Here is a 26,597-nt window from a genome sequence, read left to right on the forward strand (position 1 = left end):
TGCTGAGCTTTGTAATCAGTCATAGCACAGCTCACTTGTACCACTGCTGTTTACTAAAGCTGGCGAGATCCACTTAGCAGCAGCATTGTAGGAGTCACCTCCAATTGTTTTCTCCAATCCTGCTGCAATTAATCAGCAGATATTGTTGTCCTAATCCCTTGTCCCGTCTTCCCTCTATATGATGCAAACATTGGTGAAATTTAAGCATGCTGATGCCATTAATGCCCTGCTTTGCTAACAAACTTCCTGGGAATCCCCCAGCTTGGTAAAATCAGTGCAAGAGAGACGAAAACAATTGTACAATCGTTCCACAATTTGCCCTGATCTTTGCTATGACTTTGCTGGGCATTACTCAAATTAAGCTCTGCGGCCTTTGATTACTGAGGGGGGAAATCAGTCAGGGGCAGATTTTGGGATAGCAGCCCGTTGATTTGTATTGTGTGAAGATAGGGTCAGTCTGGGGCTTGTAATTGGACAACCCATATCAATCTCTGTTAGGGGACATGCACACAGATTTCACACGGGTGAAATGGATGGACCAAAGTGCATTTATGTATTCCAACACAAGGAGAGAAGGTGAACTTTATCTGTACTCTAACATGGGAAGAGAATGATGGAATTTTGGGAGAGTGGAAAAAGACTCATGTTATTAGGTTCTCGTTTCCGAGTGAATATTGACTATGTCCTCATTAGTCGGCTCTGTCCTGGGCACATGTTCATTCTAGCCAGTGTGTGTGTGTGTTCTTGCAGGCCAGGCAGCTCCTGCCAGTCACCTCATCAGGGTGGAAGGAAACAACCTCGCTCAGTACGTTGATGATGCCGTCACTGGGCGGCAGAGCGTCATGGTGCCGTTTGAACCGCCGCAGGTAGGTTGCAGCTCTTACACATGCAAGCAGCATTAGGTTCAATCTCCCATTCATACTTAGAAATCGGGAGATCATTGATCAATGTGATCAAGTAGAGAATGAGCTCATTTGAAATCATTGCACAGTTTAAGTTGTTCACAGATATGGATTTTTAAAATATTTTTATGATTAATTTAAACAGATGACATGGGGATACCTTACAGATAATGTACTGTAATGTCCAGTAAATATTTTGTTTTCACTATTGCAGAAATATCACTTTAAGATTAGCAAAATTCCGAGGAGCTGGCTTTTCAATCAAGGTGCCATCTTTTCTGAAAGAAACTGCCTCAAGTACTGGACTGTAATGTTATACTGACACCTAGTGTCAAGTATGAAATGCACATTGCTAGCATTCATTTAAAAGAAACGTAATAAGCAAAAGATCAGGAATTTCAACTATTGGAGATATACCAGTTGTTTATAGGTAACATGTATGTCAACATTACATCCTGGATATTATTGAATTAGAATAGAGATCTGAGATGACTCTTATTTTCAGAATATAATTTTCATTGCAGATGGTTATACAATGTCGCTAATTATTGATTAGCATTGGCTGTGTCTTGGTGATTGATTGATTTATTGATTGATGATTCTGGTTTGAGCAGGTTGGAACTGAGTTCACTACAATTCTCTACAACTTCATGTGCAACAGTAGCTGTGTGGGTGGAATGAATCGAAGACCCATCCTCATCATCATCACCTTGGAAACAAGAGAGTGAGTGGCTCTTGCTGTACATTCATTATAGTGGCACAGTGGCAGAGCGGTAGAGCTGCTGCCTCACAGCGCCAGAGACCCAGGTTTGATCCTGACTACGGGTGTTGTCTATGTGGAGACCACGTGGGTTTTCTCCAGGTGCTCCGATTTCCTCCTACATCCGAAGTCATGAAGGTTTGTAGGATAATTGGCTTCTGTAAATTGCCCTTAGTGTGCAGGATGTGAAAGTGGGATAACATGAAACTAATGTTGGGATGATTGATGGTCAGCATGGACTTGGTGGGCCAAAGGGCCTCATTCTACGCTGCATATTTAAACTAAACTAAAAAATTGCTTCTGTACCTACAATTCAGCATTTCAAAATGTACATTCAGGACATAGAACAACCATGTGCATTGTCCTCATTTAGAAGTTCTCATTTAGAAGCCTCTCATGATCTACTGTACTATACATCAAAGTATAATGTCATTCTCATCTTTGCTACTATTTATTGTCCCAAGGGATCATTTTTAAACTTCATTCATCTACATAGTTCTCCATAGCATATCATTGTCTCAATTGTCTCTAGAGATAGTATCCTTTGTAAGTCCGTCAATCTTTCCATTTGTCCCCCCGTTCAGATTCCATCCATTATTCACCTTCAGCTGATTGTTAGCACACTTATCAACCTTACCTCTTCAACAATGCGTTTAATATCTCTCCTAGCTCTATCACATATACAATACCATTTCTGCTTTGTAATGCATGGGGAATTTATCTACAAAAAATACCTTGTATTGTTAGGGGCTGTAATGAGTTATGAGCAAGTTTTAAGTATTTGGAACAATGATGGAGGAAGAACATTCAAAATGCATCAAATTAATAGAAAAATATTATTAAAACAACAATAAAACTACAACTAAACTACAGCAAAGCAGGAAATAAACACTGAGTCCTTCAACTCCAAATCACGCTCACCTGTGAAAACTTGTTGGGACCTCCTTCTTATGACAGCTAAATCTTAAAGTTCTCCATGTTCTCCAATTATGATGCCTGACTTCATCACCCTGTGCCTTCTGCCGCTGTATCTTGAAGTGTTTGGGTCCTGACACCGTTGTGGATCAGGCCCAAAGTGAAGTCACCTCTCTCAGCATTTACAGAATCCATAAGCCTGCACTTCTACACCAATCTAAACACAGCAGTTGACATTGTTGTTGGAACTAGCTGTTCTTCTTTGTACTGAAAACAAGGATTATTTGTTACACCAGGCACTGTGTTGGTCTCGAACAACTCTGAGAAAGAAAAGTTTGTCTTATCTTCATGCTCATGAGGTCTCATGATTTACTGGCTCATCTCAGTGAGCTCCGTATTTCCCAAGCACCTAAATGTTCTGCTTGCTTGACACCTGGTGTTGTGAGCATACTTCTCTATTTTAGCTGAAAAGCTTTTTTTAACCTTTACATTACAGAGACTGATAATAATTCTTGCACCTATCCAAATCACACCCCGAATGAACACTTCCCATTATCTCCTTCAGTGGCCAGGTTCTTGGACGTCGGTCCTTCGAAGGTCGAATCTGCGCCTGCCCAGGAAGAGATCGGAAAGCGGATGAGGACCATTACCGTGAGCAGCAAGCCATCAATGACAGCGCGGCAAAAAATGGAAATGGTAACAAACGCAGTAAGTCTGTGGGTTTGAGCACATGTGAGCTGGTGGAGGACAAGGGGCTGGTGTGGACATAGATGGCCATGGTTGTGTAGACTGGGTTGTGATGGTGTGGATGATGGGTGGTTGCTGGGTAATGATCAAATAAATTAACATTGGCGGTTTGGTATCGCCACATATTGCTGTTGCTTTTCATCTCTTTCCCTTCTGTATCTTTCACTGGCTGGAAGTCTAGTCTGCTCTCGGCTCTATGCTTGATTCACAACAAAGCTGTCACTATCCACGAACGCTCATCTTTTTCTTTTTACTTCCTTTGAAGCCCTAGTTTCTACACTGAGCAGTGGTTGAGTCTGTGGCACCAACTATATGGCACCATGTACAGTATATGTCTTATGGTATATGAATATGGCACAGGTATATAATCGAGGTGTCCATTTCTTCACCCAGAGCATGATGAATAGTTGGCAGATTAATTTATGCTGTCCTTACCTCAGAGGTGGGATTGAATTATTGTGTGATCGCCATCATCTGATGCCCACAGCTTGTGCATTACCATATCATTACAATATCTTAATCCCTTATACAAAACTTACCATAAAAAAGAATGCATTCTAATTTCACCCTATTAGTGAATACAACTGGACATGGTGTAATCTTTGGAATTTGAAATCAAAGACTGCAGTTGTGAAAATGGACTTGATGCCCATATTTGCTGTTTTTCAGCTTTCAAACAGACTCCACAAACAACACAGGGACCCAATGCTGGCATTAAAAAAAGAAGGCACGGGGACGAGGAGTTCTTTTATATACCTGTGAGTATTCAGTGCTTTCCTTCAGCCAGCTAATTACTGAGTGATATCCTGCCTCCTCTATCCTGCCTCTTCAGAATACTATCGTTAATGTCTAAAGGCAGTGGAATTTCACATTTAAAGACAGGAGTTTCTAAGCAACGCTTAATTTGCTGGATGGAACAGGGCACCAACTATGTCATCCAGGTGCCCATTTCTTCACCCAAAACATGAAGAATAGTTGGCAGATTAATTTATGCTCCCCTTATCAAACACTCACAAAAGTACCTGTTGTGATGCTGATCACTAGATGGTGATCAGGTGCAGTAAACCTGCCCGACAATGCCACATCCCATTCCAGCACCTCGATTGTTATCCTTTATAAGGCGACTCTTATACAATCTAGCTTTTCCAATAGATTTTTTTATTTCCAATAGATCATATAAAATAATAGATGTATGTAAAATGAGACGGTGTGGCGCAGAAAGACTGGAGAGTAGCTAATATTTTGCCTCTATTTATGAAGGGCTGCAAGGAAAAGCTTGGGAATTACAGACCAGTGAGCCTAACCAGGCAAGTTACTGGAGAGTATTCAGAGGGATAAGATATTTGTGCATTTGGATAGATGGGGGCTGATTAAGGATAGTCAGCATGGTCTAGTGTGTGTGAGATGAGCGCAGAGCGGTAAGCAATGTCTAAATGGATTTCAGCAAGGATTTTGATGAGGTTCCCCATGAGAGGTTAGATTGCAATGGATCTAGAGAGAGCTGGCAAACCGAATAGAAAATTCACTTTGTGGGAGGAAGCAGAGGGTGATGTGGAAAGTTGCTTCTGGAGGTCTGTGATTAATGGTGTTGGGCCCATTGCTGTGTAGTTGATATCAATGATTTGGATGAGAACGTACAAGCAAGACTAGTGAGTTTGCAGGTGACACAAAAGTGGGTGATATTATAGATAGTGAAGATGGTTATCAAAGATTTCAGCAGGATCTTGATCAGTTGAGCAAGTGGGTTGAGGAAAGGTTAATGGAGTTTTATGCAGATAAGTGCGAGTTGTTGCATTCTGCGGAAGTTAAACCAGGGCAGGACCTTCACGGTGAATGACAGGGTTTTGGGTAACGTTGTAGAGCAGGGATCTAGGAGTGCGGTAAAATAGTGCCTTGAAAGTGGCGTCACAGGTCAAGACGGCTTTCAGCCCATTGGCCTTCATCAGTCAAGTTATTGAGTATGGAAGTTGGAATGTTATGTTACAGGTGTACAATACATTCGTGAGGCTACATTTGGAGTTTTGTGTTCAGTTTTGATCACCTTGCTATAGGAAGGATAGTGAAACAAGGAACCACAGATGCAGGTTTAGAAAAAAATACACAAATTGCTGTAGTACCTCAGCGAGTCAGGCAGCATATCTGGAGAATATGCATTGTTGAAGTTTTGGGTTGGGACTCTGGTTTGACGAAGTGTCCCGACCCAAAACGTAAACTATCCATGTTCTCCTGAGATGCTGCCTGACTTGCTGTGTCACTCTACACCTCCATCCCCCACCAGGAGGGTCTTAAAGCCCTCTGTTTCTTCCTCGACCGCAGAACCAACTGATACTCTCCTCCGCCTAGCGGAGCTGGTCCTTACCCTTAATAACTTTTTGTTTGACTCCTCCTATTTCCTCCAAATACAAGGCATAGCTATGGGCACGCGCATGGGCCCTAGCTATGCCTGCCTCTTTGTAGGGTACGTCGAACAATCTTTGTTCGAGGCGTACCAGCCCCATCCCCGACCTCTACCTCCGCTGCATCGACAACAGCATTGGTGCCACCTCCTGCATCCACACACAACTCACTGACCATCCATTTCACCACTGACTTCCATCCAGCACTTAAATACACCTGGACCATTTCCGACACTTCCCTACCATTTCTGGACCTCACTATCTTCGTCGCAGGTGATAGACTTCTGACCGACATCCACTATAAACCCACTGACTCCCATGGCTATCTAGACTGCACTTCTTCCCACCCTGCTTCCTAGAAGGACTCCATCCCCTACTCCCAATTCGTCCATCTACGCCGCATCCACACCCATGATGAGGTGGTCCACACCAGGGCATCGGAGATGTCCTCATTCTTCAGGGAACGGGGGTCCCCCTCTTCTACTATAGATGAGGCTCTCACCAGGGTCTTTTCTATACCCCATAACTCAGCTCTCACTCCCCATCCCCCGACTCGTAACAAGGGCAGAGTCCCCATTGTCCTCACCTTCCACCCTACCAGCCGTAACACACAACAAATAATTCTCCGACATTTTCGCCACCTCCAACGGGATCGCACCACTAGCCACATCTTCCCATTTCCTCCCCTGTCTCCTTTCCACAGAGACCGCTCCCTCCGTATCTCCCTGGTCAATTCGTCCCTTCCCACCCAAACCACCCCCTCTCCTGGCACTTTCCCTTGCAACCGCAGGAAATGCTACACTTGTCGCTTTACCTCCCCCCTTGACTCCATTCAAGGACACAAGCAGTCTTTCCAGGTGCAGCAGAGGTTCACCTGCACCTCCTCCAACCTCATCTATTGCATCTGCTGCTCTAGATGTCAGCTGCTCTACATCGGTGAGACCAAGTGTAGGCTTGGTGATCGTTTCGGCGAACACCTCCGCTCGGTTCGCATTAACCAACCTGATCTCCCGGTGGTTCAGCACTTCAACTCCCCCTCACATTCCGAATCCGACCTTTCTGTCCTAGGCCTCCTCCATGGCCTAAGTGAGGACCACCGTAAATTGGAGGAGCAGCACCTCATATTTCGCTTGGGCAATTTTCACCCCAGCAGTATGAACATTGACCTCTAATTTCAGGTAGTCCCTGCTTTCTCTTCCCTTTCTCCGCTCCCCCTCCAGCCTCACATCAGTCTGACGAAGGGTCTCGACCCAAAACATTGCCTATTTCCTTCGCTCCATAGATGCTGCCTCACCCGCTGAGTGTCTCTAGCATTTTTGTCTACTGCTGAGTTACTCTAGCAATTCGTGTCTTTATTGTAGGAAAAATATTGTAAACTGGAAAAACCAAAGATCCTATAGCGGAGCAAGATAGTTCACTCCTGCTAAATGCTGACGTGTAGTATGCAACGGAACGGAACGTGGACCTTTTTTTCATCCATTTCCGTTACCCGACCCGACTCGACCCGGCCCTGACTCGCAGTGTAATCAACGTTGTGGGGGAACAGTTTGTGTTATTAAATTTAAATTCTGAAAATGAGGAGAAGATTTTGACCAATTAACTTTTATTTTTACAAGGATGTTTCCGTAACCGGCTTCCGTCTCTGCACTAGTATCCTGTGGGATCTTTGGTGCGGAGACGGAAGCCGGTTACGGAATTGGGGCCGAATATTACCCATGAATCTGCCCATGACCGTACTACGTCTGTTTGGTCAAGTGATCTATCTTGCTTGTTGTAGGGCCTTTGGGAAAAACTGCAGAGAAGGTTTATGAGGATGTTGCCAGGACTTGAGGACTTGAGGGCCTGAGATACAGGGACAGGTTGGGCAGGCCATGAAGTTATCCCTTGGACCACATGATAATGGATGATCTTATAGAGGTGTATAAGATGATGAGGGGAGTAGATAGGATATATGCTCACATTTATCCAGAGTAGGGTAATCAAGAACCAAAGGACGTAGGTTTAAGTGAGAGGGGAAAGATTTAATAGAAACCTGAAGAGCAACTATAAAACAAGCTGCCAGAGGAGGTAGTTGAGGCAGGTACTAAAACAACAGCACCTACATACTCAAGACCACCATTGGCTGACACTGTGGTACAGATCATCAAGCTGCTGCCTCACTGATCCAGCAACCCTATCTCAGAGATGTGTCGCCTGAAACAGACCACTTCCCTTTTACCCAAGACTACTAGCTCAGTTATGGAAGAAATTTACATCCACTTTCTGTCATGCATTTTTACTATGTTCTTTCTCAAATCAGAATATATTCCTCAATGACCTCCAGCTAAAATACATCTGCCCATCAGATGGGGACGGTGACCAAGTGCTGTTAGTCTTTCATTATTTTGAGTCCCACACAGAGTCAGGAATTTACTCAACACGGCATTAACACCTATACCTGGTCACAATTAGTAGACAGGATAACGTTGGCATGCCATCTAAATCAGAGGCAGTATGTTAGAAACATAGAAACATAGAAATTAGGTGCAGGAGTAGGCCATTCGGCCCTTCGAGCCTGCACCGCCATTCAATATGATCATGGCTGATCATCCAACTCAGTATCCCGTACCTGCCTTCTCTCCATACCCCCTGATCCCCTTAGCCAGAAGGGCCACATCTAACTCCCTCTTAAATATAGCCAATGAACTGGCCTCAACTACCCTCTGTGGCAGAGAGTTCCAGCGATTCACCACTCCCTGTGTGAAAGAAGTTCTTTTCATCTCGGTTTTAAAGGATTTCCCCCTTATCCTTAAGCCTGGTAGGCGGCGCGACTCTCGTCAGTAGCGGCCTCTGCAGCCCGTCCATGTTTTTATTATTTTCTGTCTATGTTTTTATGGAGTTTTTGTTATTTTTTGTTGGGGTGTGTGTGTGGGGGGGTGGGGGTGGGGTGGGAGGGAGGGGGAAACTTTTAAATCTCTCCCTGCACGGGAGACCCGACCTTTTCTTGTCGGGTCTCCGTTATCGTTGGGGCTGCAATGAGGAGCGGCCTCCAACAGGAAGAGACCGGGGACTCTGGTGCCGACGACTCACCGTCACCGTCGCGAGTCCGGAGCGGGTGGAGCGGTGGAGGAGCGCTGCTGCTGCTGCTGCTGCTGCTGCTGCGGCCCGACCTCCGGAGTTTCGGAGGCTTCAACTGCAGGTCTGGCTGACGGCTGCACCGGGAGCCCGGGGGTCCCTGGAGGGAGACCGCTTTTCAGGGCTCCTGCAACGGCGACTTCTCCCGCCCGAGTTGCGGGGTCGAAGAGCTCCTGGAGCGGGGCCTAACATCACCGCCCCGCGCGGCTTGGAATGGCCGCGGGACTCTGCGAGCGCATGCCGGGGGCTCCAATACCAAGACCCGGTGTGCGACCTCGCACCACCCGGCGTGGCTTTAATGGCCGCGGGACAATTGCCATCGCCAGCCGGGGGCTTTGACTTTGACTCTGACATCGGGGGGGGGGGGGGGGGGAGAGTGCAGTGGAGAGATAAGTTTTTTTGGCCTTCCATCACAGCGATGTGATGGATGTTTATGTAAATTATGTTGTGTCTTGGGTCTATTTGTTTGTAATGTATGGCTGCAGAAACGGCATTTCGTTTGGACCTCAAGGGGTCCAAATGACAATTAAATTGTATCTTGTATCTTGTATCTTGTAAGCTGTGACCCCTTGTCCTGGGCTTCCCCAACATCGGGAACAATCTTCCTGCATCTAGCCTGTCCAACCCCTTAAGAATTTTGTAAGTTTCTATAAGATCCCCTCTCAATCTCCTAAATTCTAGAGAATATAAACCAAGTCTATCCAGTCTTTTTCTTCATAAGACAGTCCTGACATCCCAGGAATCAGCCTGGTGAACCTTCTCTGCACTCCCTCCAAGGCAATAATGTCCTCCTCCGATTTGGAGACCAAAACTATACGCAATACTCCAGGTGTGGTCTCACCAAGACCCTGTACAACTGCAGTAGAACCTCCCTGCTCCTATACTCAAATCCTTTTGCAATGAAAGCTAACATACCATTCGCATGTTGATATAATTCCATATCAAGATCCGCAATCCCTTTTTCAAGAACGCTTGCATTTAACAAAAGGTAATTTTGCAATTCCTAATGTCAGTAAACAAGCATTTCTTAGATCAGGGATAGAATGGCTTAATTCTACCCCTACAAAGTGCCCGATTCCCATTCTCAGAAGAGCAGACCTACAACAGGTTGACAAGTCTTGTCCCCAGACCTGTTATCCTCAAGGCTTTACAACTTATGGCTACTAGTTAAGTGCCAATTAGTGCATCAGCTTCAGAATTGTTTGTGGAATGAGCCCAAGGATATTACGAGAGAATCACTGGTGCAATTTAGTCATGGAAAGGATTCCAGTGTCACATGTCCGTCGCCTTGGAAAAACGACATGTATGTCTTCGAAGAAAATTATTATAATAATAATAATTGTTATACAGGTGCACAACCTTTTATCCGACGATCCAAATAACGAAAACCTCCGAATAGCAACATTTTTTCGGTCCTTGAAGAAAGGTCCTTGAAAACGTTCACCGAGGGCGGCCCGCAGAGGTGACAGCGGAACCTCCGGTCGGTCCTCGAAGAAAGGGGAACTAAATCCCCATTCATAAAAGAGAAGATGATGGTATATTGCGCGGGAGGGTTAATAATTGACAATATGCTGCTACCTGAGTTAAAAGGTTCCCACGGTAGACTCACGATACACAGTGTATCGTGAGTCTTGCGTGGGAACTTTTTAACAGCGTGCAGGCAGCAGTAGATTGTCGCTCCCTTCAGTTTCACCCCACCTACACCCCTCTGCTTCCCGGCCATGTGTGTGACCCCCTTCCCTCCCCTCTCCAGCTCCCCGCTCATTGCACCGGCGCGGGGGCTTTGCACTGTCTTCAAGTCGGCGATGGCTGCCAGCTGGTCAGTGCAGTCACCGGAGACGTCAGGTCCAATTGGACGTCGACCACCCGGCCCACCGCAAGCACGGAGATCCCAGAGACCCACAGCCAACAGCAGCCCAGCCCAGCTCCAACTACAGAGGAACCTGGGTTGCGGATGACGGGGCGCAGCTCGGGGCATCGTAGGGGCCCATCGGGGAGCGGGTTCCTGTTGGTCCTGACGTCTCCGGCCACCTGCCATCCTCCGGGAACTGTACCGCCCTTGCAGGAGAGTGGGGTTGTTTGCAGTTGCAGAGGGAGGGGGCAAGGGTGGTACAGTTCCCAGTCTCAGCTCCAGTCCAGGGGGGTGGCCGGAGACGTCAGGACCAACGGGACAGCGACCCCCAGGCCCACTGCAAGCACGGAGATCCCAGAGACCCACAGCCAGCAGCAACTCCAGCCCAGCCCCGCTCCAACTCCAGAGGAACACGTAGGGGCAGAAGCTGATGGTGTGCAAGGTGTTCTTGGGGTGGCGCAGCTCGGGCTGTGGGCAAACTGCCACTTGTCGCCGTAGCGGCCCATCGGGGAGCGGATTCCTCTGGAGTTGGAGGCGGAGGGGGGTATTGTGCTGTTTGATCGCCCCCTGCTATCCCAGGGACAGGGAGACACAGCGGCTTTTTAGACTGGTGGGAAATCACTTCCAAAGTTCTGCCCACACAGTCAGTACACCTCTCCTACACTGCATTTCATACAAACATTTATTCTGCAAGAAAAACCGACATTGAAGACTCAAACTCGCGACCGAGTAACTGCCGGGATCAAGGCGCAAACTCGCGACCTTGCGGATATGAGCCGAGCACTCTACCACTGAGCCAGCCATTAAAGTCTACGCTAAAAAATTTCCATTCCCAAGACCGACAAATTCTGAAATACGAAAAGTGTCTGGTCCCAAGGCTTTCGGATCAAAGGTTGTGCACCTGTAATGATTTTCCCCCTGAAACCCAACAACCGGTCTAATTTAAACAGCCTCATGCACCGCCTCGATGGTTTATAATGTTGGATGGCTCAGAACTTCCTCCAACTTAATGAGAGCAAGTCTGAGGTCATCCTACTTGGCCCCTCCAACCCCATCAAAATGATAACAGGCAGCCTTGGAAGTCCTTAGTCGAAACCGCACGTCAAAATTCTTGGTGTGATATTTGACTCTTCATTAAAGTTTGACAAGCAAGTCAAACTGTGGTAAAAGCTGGTTTCTTCCAGCCCGCACGATAACTAAAATCAAATCATTCCTCAAATCCGACGACCTTGAAAAAAATCATCCACGCATTCATCTTTTCCCGCCTTGACTACTGCAACTCTCTATACACTGGTATCAGCCAATCATCCCTGTCCCGTCTGCAATTGGTCCAAAACGCCGCAGCGAGACTTCTGATGGGTACCCGTTAAAGGGACCACATCACCCCGATCCTGGCCTCTCTCCACTGGCTCCTAGTATGGTACAAAATGAACTTCAAGCTCCTCTTATTCGTTTACAAAGCCCTTAATGGGCTTGCCCCCCCCCCATATCAAAAATCCTCTAACCAACCATTCTACCTCTAGGTACCTCAGGTCGGTCGACTTGGGGCTACTGACTATCCCGTGGTCTAGACTTAAGCTCAGGGGCGACCGCGCTTTTGCGGTTGCAGTACCTAAACTGTGGAATAGCATCCCGCTCCTCATCAGAACTGCCCCCACCATCGTCAAGACTCAAAAACGATCTCTATTCCCAAGCGTTTTAGAGCCCCTCTGATGTAAACAGTTTAAGTATGTATTGTTGGGTCTGCCTACCATTGTATGTATCAAATTAGCACCTGCGCTGATGTGAAGCACTTTGGTCAACTTGAGTTGTTTTTAATTGTGCTATACAAAGACATTTATTATTTTAATAATAATAATAATAATAATAATAATAATAATAATAATAATACTACTTTATTAGCCAAATATGTTTTGCGACATACGAGGAATTTCAGCCCAACTCACCCACGCTGATCAAGATGCATGACCTGCAAATGGTGTTCCTTTCTGCTCTGGGGCTCTGTTGCAATATTACAAATCCTATAATTTGGTCCCATGATGAAATTCAGTTTGTATGTATTTTATCAAGAATGCTACAGTTCTGGAGGCTGACAACTCTTTTCCAGTTTTCCTTCAGTATGAGTTGCACCTACAATTTGATTTCATTCTCTCAAAACAAGTAAACTCTGCTAGTTAAATGATTTCAGCCATGGTTGCGGTTAGGGTGGGTGTTGCATTTAGTTCCAGGCGTGGGAAAACATCAGACCCTTGGACAGTGATGTCCTATTGAAAACTATGCCTGGATGAGGACAGGCATTAACTTGTTTATGCTGTCTGACTAAACCTAGATGGGGGAAAATTGGTGGAAAACAAAAGCTATTTCTTAGAAGCGGAGCAGTAATGCATATATATGATGGTCTCTATCTTTTGCTGTAGGTACGAGGTCGAGAGAATTTTGAAATCCTCATGAAGATCAAGGAGAGCCTGGAGCTGATGGAACTGGTACCTCAGCAGCTTGTTGACTCATACCGGCAGCAGCAACAGCAAATGGTGCAACGCCAGTCAGTACTCAGACTCTTACCATTCTTTGTTTACTGTGCCATGGAATTATAAAGTCATACAGCAAAGAAACAAGTCCTTCAGCCCACCAAATCTACATCAGCATTAGAAACCAATGTATAAAATCTCACACCAATCTTTCCCACATTCCCATTAACATTCTCACACTCACACACCAAATGCAATTTATAATGGCCATTTAATCTAACCACAAATTAACATTTGTGAGAGCATCATAGAGTCATAGAGTTATTCAGTGTGGAAACAGGCCCTTCAGCCCAACTTGCCCACACCAGCCAACATGTCCCACCTCTCTGCGTTTGGCCCATATCCTTCCAAACCAGTCCTATTCATGTACTTGTCTAACTGCGTCTTAAACGTTGGGATAGTCCCTGCCTCAACTACCTCCTCTGGCAGCTTATTCCATATACCCACCACCCTTCGTGTGAGAAAGTTACCCCTGAGATTCTTATTCAATCTTTTCCCCTCTCGACCTCAATCCACCTACTCTGAGCAAGAGACTGTGCATCCACCCGATCTATTCCTCTCATGATTTTATACACCTCTATAAGATAACCCCTCATCCTTCTGTGCGTCACAGAATAGAGACCCAGCCTGCTCAACCTCTCCTTATTGCTCAGACCCCCTAATCCTGGCAACATCCTCGTAAACCCTCTGCACCCTTTCGAGCTTGACATCATTTTCCCTATAACATGGTGCCCAGAACTAGACACAATACTCTAAATGCAGCCTCACCAGCATCTTGTACAACTGCAACATGACCTCTCAACTTCTATACTCAATACTGATGTTGGAGGAAACTGGAGTACCTGGAGGAAACTCACACAGTCACGGTGGCGCAGCGGTAGAGTTGCTACCTTACAGCATTGCCGGAGACCCGGGTTCGATCCTGAATACGGGTGCTGTCCACGGAGTTTGTACGTTCTCCCCGTGACCTGCATGGGTTTTCTCTGAGATCCTTGGTTTCCTCCCACATTCTAGAGACATACAGGTTTGTGGGTTAATTGGCTTGGTAAATGTAAAAATTGTCCCTAGTGGGTGTAGGACAGTGTTAATGTGCGGGGATCGCTGGTCGGCAAAGACCCGGTGGGCTGAAGGGCCTGTTTCCGCGCTGTATATCTAAACTAACCATGGAGAACAGGCAAACTCCACCAAAGGTTAATACTTAAACTTCCCTCACTCCCAAATGTTCTCGCTGATTTCATTAGTTAGGCATCAGAATCCATTTTTGGTGGTCGGCCTTTGTCAGTTTTTCCTCACACAGAACCTAAAAACATACAAGATGTGAGAAACAAGATATCATGTAGATCACACCCTCACAGCCACATCATTAACTGCATAATAACCAAACCCAGACTGAGTCAGGAAAGGAATGCAAATGTATTGTTGCTGCATACCCAGCCAAAATGGAACAGCTTAATGATATGAATCATCTTCAGGACTGGCAATTGCTCTGGTTATATGTCTCTCTCTTGCTTGATATAGCATGAAAATTGAAGCTTGTACCTTCCCGCTCTCTGCATTCCTATATTATACTCTTGTATAGATTTGCTAAGTGTATATATGAGAATAGTCAGAAGATCTTTGTGGCTGTGTCGTGCATGGGGTGAATTTTTGTTCCTAATAGCACAAACATTTCTAAATTCTGTGTTTGGTTTGAACAGGCAGCAGGCTTCGTCATGTTATGGCACGGTGATACCGCCTACAAATAAGGTACCCAATATGATGAACAAACTGCCTTCTGTCAACCAGCTGGTGGGGCAGCCTTCCCAACACAGTCCAAGTACCTCAGCCAGCCACGGACACATTGGTAACTATGCATGAACATTCTGCATGGTGTTTGTGTGCCTCTTCATGTCAGGAATCAGGATTTCTTGGGAATGAAATGTCTATCCTCTTTCATCCCATCAGTGACCCCAACAATGTTCTGAAGCCCAGAATCAACACATCAGCCCAGCTCAGTGTTTCTACAGCTCTTCAATTTTCATCACAGCGTTCTCTCTTTTATCAATATGTCGCAACATTTTGATTGATATTATTGTGACAACCTTAAGGCATGGAGCCAAGCTTTAAAAAAATTGAGATTATTCAATATTTAGGATTGTGGGAAAATTGAGAAAGTAAGGAGTTTCATTGTCGTGACCTCCATACTATTGTCCCTGGATAGGTGAGGTCCCAGAGGATTGGAGTGGATTGGTCATTTGTTTAAGAAGGACAAATAGGAAAGGTAAAATATATATATATGTATTTGGATAGACCAGGGCTGATTGGGGATAGTCGGCATGGTTTATACCTTGGAGATTGTATTTTACAACTTTGGTTGGGTTTTTTGAGAAGGTAACCAAAAAGGTTGACAAGGGTAGATGTCATTATGGACCTCTGCAGGACATGGATAGATGACAGGGTAGATAGACATGGATAGAAAATTGGTTGGCAGACAGGAAGCAAAGAGTAGGAGTGACCAAGTCCTTTTCAGAATGGCAGGCAGTGGCGAGTGGAGTGCCACAAGGTTCGGTGTTGGGGCCGCAACTGTTTACCATTTTTATTAATGATTTGGAAGAGGGAATTAGGAGCAACAATAGCAAGTTTGCGGATGACACAAAGCTGGGTGGCAGTGTGAACTGTGAAGAGGATGTTAGGAGGTTGCAGGGTGACCTGGACAGGTTGAGTGAGTGGGCAGATGCGTGGCAGATGCTGTATAATTTAGATAAATGTGAGGTTATCCACTTTGGCGGCAAAAACAAGGGGGCAGATTATTATCTCAATGGGGTTAGGTTAGGTAAGGGGGAGGTGCAGCGAGACCTGGGTGTCCTTGTACACCGGTCACTGAAAGTTGGCGTGCAGGTACAGCAGGCAGTGAAGAAAGCTAATGGAATGTTGGCCTTCATAACAAGAGGATTTCAGTATAGGGGTAAAGAGTTTCTTCTGCAGTTGTATAGGGCTCAGGTGAGACCACATCTGGAGTATTGTGTACAGTTTTGGTCTCCTAATTTGAGGAAGGACATCCTTGTGATTGAGGCAGTGCAGCATAAGTTCACGAGATTGATCACTGGGATGGCGGGACTGTCATATGAGGAAAGATTGAAAAGACTAGGCTTCTATTCACTGGAGTTTAGAAGGATGAGGGGATATCTTATAGAAAATTATAAAAGGACAGGACAAGCTAGATGCAGGAAAAATGTTCCCAATGTTGGGCGAGTCCAGAACCAGGGGCCACAGTCTTAGAATAAAGGGGAGGCCATTTAAGACTGAGGTGAGAAAAAACATTTTCACCCAGAGAGTTGTGAATTTGTGGAATTCCCTGCCACAGAGGGCAGTGGAGGCCTAATCACTGGATGGATTTAAGAGAGAGTTAGATAGAGGTCTAGGGGCTAGTGGAATCAAGGGATAAGGGGAGAAGGCAGGCACGGGTTATTGATAGGGGACGATCAGCCATGATCATGATGAATGGCGGTGCTGGTTCAAAGGGCCGAATGGCCTCCTCCTGCACCTATTTTCTATTTTTCTATGTTTCTATGACATCTGCTAAGGTTCTGCGTTGTAGGCTTCTCTGGAAGGTTAGATCGCATGGGATCAAGGGAGACCAAAGCTGACTGGATACCGAATTGGCTTCATGGGAGGAAGCAAATGGTGGTGGTGGAAGATTGTTTATCAGACTAAAAACATGTGCACTTCAGGGATGTTGCCAGGACTAGAGGGCCTGGGCTACAGGGAGAGGTTTGGCAGGGTAGGACTTTATTCCTTGGACTGCAGTAGGCTAAGTGATGACCTTATAAAGCAGGACAAAATCATGATGGGTATAGGGTGAATACATTAAGGGTGAGTATTTTATGTAGTGGTCCTTGAACAACATGGATTAATTTGAAATGTTGCACAAAGATTGTTGTCACAATACGTTTAATGCTGGAAACATGTAACTTACAGTGACTGTTCAATGACGTTTTCAGAATGACAAAATAGTTATTCTGTCTGGATGCTGGTTTAAACCAAAGATAGACATAAAAATGCTGGAGTAGTTCAGCAGTTTAGACAGCATCTCTGGAGAAAAGGAATAGGTGGCGTTTTGGGTCGAGACCGTTCTTCAGACTTTGGGTCTCGGCCCGAAACGTCACCTATTACTTTTCTCTAGAGATGCTGCCTAACCCGCTGAGTTACTCCAGCTCAGATGCTGCCTGACCCGCTGAATTACTCCAGCTCAGATGCTGCCTGACCCGCTGAGTTACTCCAGCTCAGATGCTGCCTGACCCGCTGAGTTACTCCAGCTCAGATGCTGCCTGACCCGCTGAGTTACTCCAGCTCAGATGCTGCCTGACCCGCTGAGTTACTCCAGCTCCTCAGATGCTGCCTGACCCGCTGAGTTACTCTAGCTTTTTTGTGTCTAAAATAATTATTATCATGTTTTACACTTTTTAATTGTGTAGCACAACAATAATATGCTGCATTCAATCAAAATTCTAAGATTCAATTTTCTACCCAATGCTTGGAAGTAACTGCAGATTGTAATGCCGACCTTTCGCATTTGTAAACTGAACAATTTTGGGCAATATTACTAATTACCAATAAACAGATCAACAACGATAGAAATGATGATTGAATTTGTCCTCACAGTGTTGCTCCTGTGCTTCCATTGACAGGCCCGTCTATAATGAACAACCACCATCACCACCACCACCATCACATACCAACCAATGGCAACATGAATGGAGGGAATTCCTCTCAGCCAACAGGCATGGGGCCTGCCTCACACTGCACCCCTCCTCCCCCCTACAACGCAGACCCTGGTCTCGTCAGGTAAACCGCCTCCGCTCTTACACCACCTATTCTCATGCTGACCAAGGTCATGTGCACTGTTTTTTTTGCTGAATGGATATCATTTAACCTGTTCAGTGCCCCCCCTGAGTTCACTCGGGTCATGGCCAATAGTGAAAACAATTTGGCAATGAACAGGTAAATGAAGATGTAATCTGAAATCACCTGTGCTTGCTCAGTAATATAACTAGTTTTGTCTTTTCATTTTGTCTTGGAAAACCAGATGTGGCTTTCTCAGTCACTCAGCATTTTAATCCACTGAGTAGCTCAGCAAGTAAGGCCTTTGGTGCAATACTTGATGCACCCTGTTAGCCAATCCCAGCCAAGGCAGTGGTGGTGATGGTGTAGACGGCAGTGAGGCCTCCCCATTCAGGATCGGGAGAGGGTTACCAGCTCTCTCTCTCCTGCTCACTAATCTACAACTTTTGCTGGAAACAGACCACATGTAGGTGGTGAGTCAGGTTTGGCTGTGATGTCCATAAAGGTCAAGGCCGCCAACATTCACTGTTCACGATCAAAGGTGAATTAAATCTCACTGGAAAAGGCATCGGACGTAACTGGTAGATGTGGATTAGTCTGAGATAATAGGGGAGTTTGGATCAGTAAAAATAACTAATGTAGGTGTTGGTTGAGTAGACATTGTCATGAAAGGTGCCCAGTTCATTTAGTAATGATCAGTAATCTGTAACATTTTTAATGGACCCTTATTATTCTCTGGTCAATTATTTTGCATAGTTTTTGACCAGCCCATAGAGCTCAATAAACCTGTAGTTTCCGAGTCAGCCTCTTTCTCTGTTGCCAGTTTCCAATTTTATGACTGTTGTATTTATTGAATTTTCTTTCATAGTTTTTTAACAGGTCTGGGCTGCCTTAACTGTCTGGAATATTTCACCTCACAAGGGCTGCAGACTATGTACCACTTGCAGAACCTTTCCATTGAGGTACTATTTACAATACTTGTGTGTTTTAAATGGAGAGAATGACAACTGGGTCCTTCCTTTTTTGAAAAGTAACACATTTCACAATGTCTCTGGCACCTTGTGGGTTGGTGGGATTCAGGAGTGTTTGCCCTTTAATCTAACCCACACCTGTTTGGTTATTCAGTGTGGAACTTCCTAGCACATGGAGTGATTCCACAGTGACTCAGTCTTGTATGCTGTCAAAATGCACACAGCCCAGCAGAGGAACAGGGGATAGTGATCAGGAGCAGGAATGCCCATTCCTGACATTAATTCTCCCACTACAACCTCCATTTGCTGTGGTGCAACACGGCCTGTAAGCAGATTCCTGGTTGTATGGTCTCGATGGGCCAGGTACACATTATATTTGCCATATAACGACCAGAGAGCTCTGCTCTGATCAGAATAATGTTTGACCCGTCTGCTGTAAATAAACCATGTTCTATTTCTCTAACTGATGTTTTTTATCCCCCTATTTCTCTGCTCCCTTTCTGATCGTATTCTCTAGAGCAGAATGGCCATGTGGTCATTTGCATTGTGTCAGTGTCCCTTTGCATGATCTCCAACATCTCCCCCTGTAGTAGCCCAACTGGGAATGCCTGCCTGCCTCCAGTGATAACCTGTGTCAGATGGAGGTACGTACATGTCTGTGGATGACATTCCAGCTCTGCTAGATTGTTTCATATATAGATCTAGACAGTGAATGTTGCAAGATTACCCAACCACAGTGATATCACTCAATCAGACCCCAGCCTCACCCACATTTTCCAGCAGGAGTCTCTATTTCACTCCGCTCTGCCACTGTGTCATGTGAAGACCCATCAGCTGGGGATGGGCAATACCACAAGGATGAATTTGAAACATGCTGTTCCACTCTATATACAGTCTTTAAACACGTCCATCTCTTCCTCTTTAGGATCTTGGAGCATTGAAGATTCCGGACCAGTACAGGCTTCTGATTTGGAGAGGGCTTCAGGAGTTCAAACAGGGGCACGACTACAGCTCTCAGCAGCTGATCCGGTCCGGCAACAACACGGCTACCATGAGCGGTGAGCTGCAGCGGCAGCGGGTGATGGAGGCCGTGCATTTCCGCGTACGCCACACCATCACCATTCCCAACCGGGCCGACGACTGGGGCGACTTTGGCTTCGACCTACCTGACTGTAAGACACGCAAACCTCCAATCAAAGAGGAGTTTACTGAGAGCGAGCTAAACTAAGTGTGGCAAAGGGAAAAGCAAGAAAACAAGAAGCCCTACAGCATCTCCAATTGCTCACATCACTGACTGCTGTAACATAGGCTGAGGGAGATTGGTGACACGCTCCAGCTGACCGCTGCTGTACTGCTACAAACAATCTCTCTGGTTGCTCCACACACAGGCACGCTGAATACTTTGCAGAACAGAGGGGTTTTGCTTATCAATCAAATGTGAGGTCATTGCATCGCTGTTCTTCTTGGACTTAACCTGAATGCTAAATGTTATTTCTCTTTCGCGTTGCCCTCTGTCCCCACATCACCACTTCCAATCAGACAATATCCCCACACCCAGCACCACTCACTGCACCCGATGCTGCATGTTCCATCAGAGTGCAGCTCACACACTGCGGGAAGGCCAAGAATATTCTCAACATTCACCAGGACTGTCAGTACACTGCACTGACTGCAAGAGGGGAGTGGTCTGGCTGCACTCAATACTTGCGTATTTATATATTTGTTGATTTCTTGATATTACAGGAAATCTTTGATGATGTGACCAAGATATTGAAATATTATCGGCCTTTCAGTTAAGAGAGGAGCTGTCCCCTTTCTCAAGCTCCAGGCTTACTACACATGGAAATAGTCTTAGAGGTATCCATCCCAAAGGTTGACAGACAGAAATAGGAAGGATGGGGGAAGCCTATGTACTGGGTGTACGGATAAAACCGAGTACTTCTGTGTTATTGTAGCAAGGAGTTCGATGGCTCATTAAAATATGATAGCACTCTATGACTCAAGCAGGTTTTGTTTAAAAATTAAAATGCTGTAAAGATACAGCAAGTCCACTAGAATTTATCAAGAGAGAGTCCGGTTAAACTATTTGTGTGGAATTAGAAACTGGAATAAAAGGGCCTTTCAAACATTTCCAAAGATTTCAATAGTTCTCACGAGTATTTGTTTTTCCTTTTGCAATCTCTAATTGGTTTCCATTTCTACATCAATTTATCTGCTATCATTAAATGTATTATATCAAGTGTTAATCTCAATACAATCCATCCTTAACTTGGCTGCCCAATATTCCAGTCCCTGTAAGCTATCTACACCAGAAATATTAAACTTCTCCCCTCCTCTCCTCCACTTGGTTTAAATCAAGTCAGGCTGATCGAGACAAAGTTGGAAGTGTTTGAAGCAGAATTCAGCTTCTGGTTTATTCCAAGGCAGTTAGTGGAAAAGAGAGGGAAGAGAGTAACATTTCCTGCCAGTTTGCTACTGTTTCCTATTATCCAAAAGGAATTTCTATTGTTTTGTAGTCCTGAGCCATTAACACATCCAGACCATCCTGCAACCTGCGCTTTTCCTGCGACAACATTCTGTTGTGTTAATTGAACACACGTTGCTGAATCCTCGTCTGTGCTGTTCATATCTTCACATTTGACACCACCACCTCTCTTCACCAGCCGGCCAAGCAACACCCAGTTCCACATCAGAATTCAATCCCAATCCCAGCTACATTCTGAACATGCTGCAGCCTTTGCCCTTCATACATGGATCGTGGATCCAGACTTGGGAAGCTCATCCTAGATCAAAATGCCTCGAACTGAAGCTAATATCTTTAAACGGGCCTTCAAGCCCTTCCATTCCTGTCGTGAAGCCATACTCAGTGTTTAATCTTCCTCTGCTACTCCAGTGAAACATCTTTGGATGTTTCATTAAGTTTAATGCCTGTATAAATGTATGTGATACTTCCTCTTTAACAGAGACAGGGCCTGTTTTTAATGTGTAACCAATAGGGACTACTCAGTTTAATGTAATTTATTGATTCTCTTGGAAGGTTCGCCCAGAGCCCACAAATCCCAGCATTCGAGTTCAGTTTCGAATGTGAACTTCCTCCCCACACCCATTCTTCATGGAACATTAGGTATAATTGTAATATATGTTCCAACCTTTCTTTGATGCCCCAGAGTGTGATGTCCCAAACTTTGTGATGCGTTAATTTGTCATTCCATGCTTGGCTAACACTTCTACCTAATAATAAAAAATCCTCATCTTGAATGAACTGTAAGCATCACATAGGGGAACCCCAGAAGGGCAGTGCCATTGTGAAAAGGCAATTCTGGCACCAATATAGACAGCTCCAGTGTAATCATGATAGAATATGATGCATCAGATGGATGAGGGGGAAGTAGTCAACCCTGTAGCTGGATGACTGGCTCTGTCATTTTCTACAGCCAAGGATGCACTTACTTCTAATGTTAACATTCATTTTAATAATGGTACAAGCATCAGAAGATGTTTTGTCTGAGGACAGTCAATCAAGAACAAATGTATAAAAAGACATGAAAAGCAAAAGAAAATCGCTGACACACAAAATCTAAAATTGAAGCCGAATTGCTGGAAATCCTCGGCTGTTTGGGCAGCATTTGCTGAGAGGCAGTCAATGTTTCAGATTGATGAGCTCTCATCAGAGGAAGTCACCGACTTGAAGCATTAATTCCTCCTCTTCAGATACAGCCAGAACTGTTGGGAAATCACAAACTGTCCATTTGTTGTCTTTGTGCAAAGGCTCAGTGTTGACCACTTACTGACACCCCCCTCCCTCACCCCCACTACCTTGCCTTGGTTCCCACATCAGGTCCAGCCTGTTTCCAGCTCAGTTCATTTCAGGTATTTCAATGCATGTAAATTTCTTTTTCGTTGAAATTGTTTAATTGCGAGCTCTTGAGCAAACTTTTACCAAGGCTTTCACTGAAAGTGTGTTGTTCCATTTGTTTTTAAACAATATGTAAATATATATATATAACTTTTGGATGTATTTAGTGATGTACTCACCTTGCAGGGCAAGGCAGTTCTACTACCCCTATGAACCAATAGAGGAAATGTTCCTCAATCCTCTGCAACCGTTGCAGTCAATTACAGCATTAATGCTGCAGTGTTGCATTTAGAGCCAGTGGCCATTATTTCTGTCCCATTGTGGAAAAGACTTGAGTTCCAGGAAGTATTGTGTAGGAAGGAACTGCAGATGTTGGTTTACACTGAAGATAGACACAAACTGCTGGAGTAATTCAAAAGGACAGGCAGCAATTCTGGATAGAAGGAATGGGTGACATTTCAGGTCGAGACCCAAAACATCACCTATCCAGAGCTGCTGCCTGTCCCGCTGAGTTACGCCAGCATTTTGTGTCTATTTCCTGAGATGAAACACTGAGGAAAGGGTGTAAGTACTACAGAAGGTGCTGTCAGTGTACAGTGGGTCACATTGCGGGAAGACAAATGAGCACCATGTGATTTTGCTGGCCAAGATACTGTGTATTTTCAGACTTTGGAATGGGCAACCCAATCAGAGGGAGACAAGTGTTGAGTGGGTGAGGCAGTGTGACCCTGGCCTCAAGTCCTGGCCTTCACTTGGTGCTTGGGAAGATTCAACAGTAGACCATTGTTCCACTGCATTGGACCCAGGTGGAAATTAAGGAGGGAAAGTTGGCTTGTGTATTTTATTTTAAATCAGATGATCACCTGCATTTTAGAAATGTGTTGGCTGCTTTAATCACAGCCAGTGCAGTCAACATCAGAGGATGACAGGCTATCTTTCCAATCTGCCACAAATCTCGCCTGGCCAGTTGCAAACGCACTGATGTGAAGCATGGTGCATGGCAGCTCTTACTTTAACCTGTGTAGTTCTGGTATGCTCCAGCCTCTGGGTTAAAGCTGATAACAGAGCCACCCCAGCAGATAGGTGCCCGGCCACTGGTCAACTAACATGGCCATGCCAGTGAAACTATACCCTCCTCTTTGCCCTACACACTTCCCTGGCAGTTTTGCTATTAACAGAAAAAGTGTTCAAACATTTATTTTTAATGCTGTTTTAGAGCCCTGGTTATCATGAGTTGAATTGTAATGGTCCAGGAGATAAATCTTTAATTCTCTGATACTCCAGGTTAATTTGAGAGTTAACTTATTACAGAGCACACATAGTACCTGGAACTTTTTGATTTAAAGGAAAGGGAAGATAAATTACAAAACCTTGGAAGTGTCTTTCAACAAAATACAAACTGGGCAGATATTTGGAAACTCTGCAAAATGTGTGTGAAATGTTACCTGCAATGTTTTAATGATGTTCACTGTGGTCTTTCTGTTGGCTGTAGTGCATCAGAGACGATTAACTTACCCTTTCCTTGTTCAGGAGTCAGTGCTTTCTGAACACGATGCACTCGAATGGGCAGCACTTAACTTGCTCTGTGTTCCATTCATACCCAACTGGTTAACAAGTCACAGCTAAACTTTCACTGTACTATTTTAACACTGCTGGTGACCCACTTGCCCAATCCACCACAAAGAGCAACCTGAGTCAGTTAATGTGACAGCCTTTCACAAGATTTGTTAATGCATACAAAATCCATGGGGCTTGTATCTGCGTCAGCTCTAAGCAACTAACAAGGCTGTGATTCAGGAATTAAAGTCTCTGATTCCCACAAATAATCATTATAAAAGGGATTTTAACCAGTTTATTATAAAGGTGATTTGTCTCATGAATGCAGATGTAAACATGGCAGCAATGTTGTCTTCTGACTGAAGAGAGCAGCGATTTCAGGGCAAGAACATGAGCAAGCACCTGTTAAACCCAGTCCAACCCCGTTTAGCTGCCAACAGCCCCTGATTTCCTCTGGACTAACCAGTAGAGAATCAAACAATAGCTAACATTGACTTCTTTTCAAAGTGGGGGAATTGTTCACAGAATGAAAACAAGTGAAACAAAAAGCAAGAGGGTCTTTTTTTTTAAATCAATCACATTCTCACCATTTATCTCCCCATGTACCTCGAAGATGCTGAACTCAAGGGACGTTGTGTTAGCCTGTATCTCAGGGTCAAGCGGTGATTCTTTATTAGATCAGATAGTGGGTGCCAATCATACAGGCGCCACTGAACAGGCAATTCGATCAGATTTTCTTGCCATCACCAATGCCATAAATAACCTTCTCAACTGATTACAATTCATCCCTGAGATTACATGGTTCACATGAAAAAAAAGGCAGGTCAGATCAAATGGTGCTCTGCTATTCAGTAATATTTGGCTGAGGATCATGGCCACAGCCCCACATTTTTGCCTGTTCCCTGTCACCCTCAATTTATTCTCAGGCCTAATATCAATCTCAACATTGAATACATTCAGCAATTTTCTTTGTGGTGAATTTTAAAGATTCATGAACCTTCCAGGGAAGACATTTTCTTATTTATCATCCCTTTCTCAAAACTGCAAACTGCAGCCCCCTCACGTGAGCTTCTCCTGCACGAACAAACTTCCCTTCAACATTTGGCTTGTTCCATTTAGATTATTTTTCATTCTAAATCTCAAGGCCTAATTGTTTGCCATGTCAGGAATCATTCTATGTTCACAAAGGACACTTTTATACAATGCAGTCTCAGCCCCCGTCACGAACTGAAGAGATGAAACAGCTCAGCATCCATCCTAGCGAGCAGAGCACAGATAGGCTACCGCCACACCGCTCACTCCGCTCCCCATCACTAATCTCACAAACCAAACGTTGTCACATTTGGTATTATGAAATTAGCCTCCACATCACTCACTGTCGTAACTAGGCAAGATACAGTGGTGCAGGTTGCCAGTGCACAATAAGCAGTTAGTGGGATGAAAAACTGCTTATTTAATTCCAGATTTATTTAAGATACAGAAAACCCACAGCAGCAAAACCCAGAAATAATCCACAACTTTTCTTTCTAATGTTGTGCTTTCATAATTTTAGGAGCTCTCTCTCTCAGTGATAAATTTTTGGACATTGTAAAATGACAATTTGGGCACTTGTGTGAACCCCTATGAATAGTAGCAATTTAAAGCACTTTATGGCTTTAAATGTTAAATAATTTTTTTAATAGTTTCAATGTCAACTAATGCTTTTTCAAGCCAGTATTAATAGTTATCATACTCCAAACCAGTTGTAATCGTCTAGTTTTTTTTAATTATTTGTAATGTATCCTTTGAAATTATGTCTCAAGATGTTTTGTATCACAATAAAGCACATGGATCCTGTACTTTGTGACATAGTTTATCAGTATTCCATCATTTATTTTCCGTTGCTGGTGCTCCTCCATGACAATTTCAATGTTAACAAATTTCAATTTTCATTCCAGAGATTTAATGATTTTTTTAAACTGGGAAATTAGTTTTATGTGGATGTTGCCAAGACATGCGAGGCTGGGCTCTGGGGGAGGTTGGGCTGGCTAGGACTTGATTCCTTGGAGTGCAGGAAGCCGAGGGGTGATCTTACTGAGGTGTATTAAATCATTAGTATTAATGCACTGTCTTTTACCAGAGTAGGAAAATCAAGAATAAGAGCATAGACGCCCCGAGAAATTGAGAACCAGAGAACAT

General features: G+C 44.6%; 1 protein-coding gene across 5 annotated transcripts in view; it reads left to right on the forward strand.

The window, feature by feature from the left end:
* tp73 (tumor protein p73) overlaps positions 1–26,271 on the forward strand; it is a 363,488-nt gene extending 337,217 nt beyond the window's left edge. For 4 of the 5 annotated variants that reach the window (XM_055659706.1, XM_055659704.1, XM_055659707.1 and 1 more), the window contains 9 exons: positions 751–866; positions 1,517–1,626; positions 3,143–3,285; positions 3,994–4,082; positions 13,104–13,228; positions 14,912–15,057; positions 17,882–18,038; positions 18,904–18,997; positions 19,932–26,271. In XM_055659706.1, the coding sequence (XP_055515681.1) occupies positions 751–866; positions 1,517–1,626; positions 3,143–3,285; positions 3,994–4,082; positions 13,104–13,228; positions 14,912–15,057; positions 17,882–18,038; positions 18,904–18,997; positions 19,932–20,234 (1,283 nt within the window). In that variant the 3' untranslated portion in view covers positions 20,235–26,271. The remainder of the gene's footprint in view (positions 1–750; positions 867–1,516; positions 1,627–3,142; positions 3,286–3,993; positions 4,083–13,103; positions 13,229–14,911; positions 15,058–17,881; positions 18,039–18,903; positions 18,998–19,931) is intronic. The other variant, XM_055659708.1, reaches the window with a different exon arrangement.
* The last annotated feature ends 326 nt before the right edge of the window (positions 26,272–26,597 follow it).

This window comes from Leucoraja erinacea, chromosome 30 (assembly GCF_028641065.1).
Source record: "Leucoraja erinacea ecotype New England chromosome 30, Leri_hhj_1, whole genome shotgun sequence".
In the NCBI taxonomy this organism is placed as follows: domain Eukaryota; kingdom Metazoa; phylum Chordata; class Chondrichthyes; order Rajiformes; family Rajidae; genus Leucoraja; species Leucoraja erinaceus.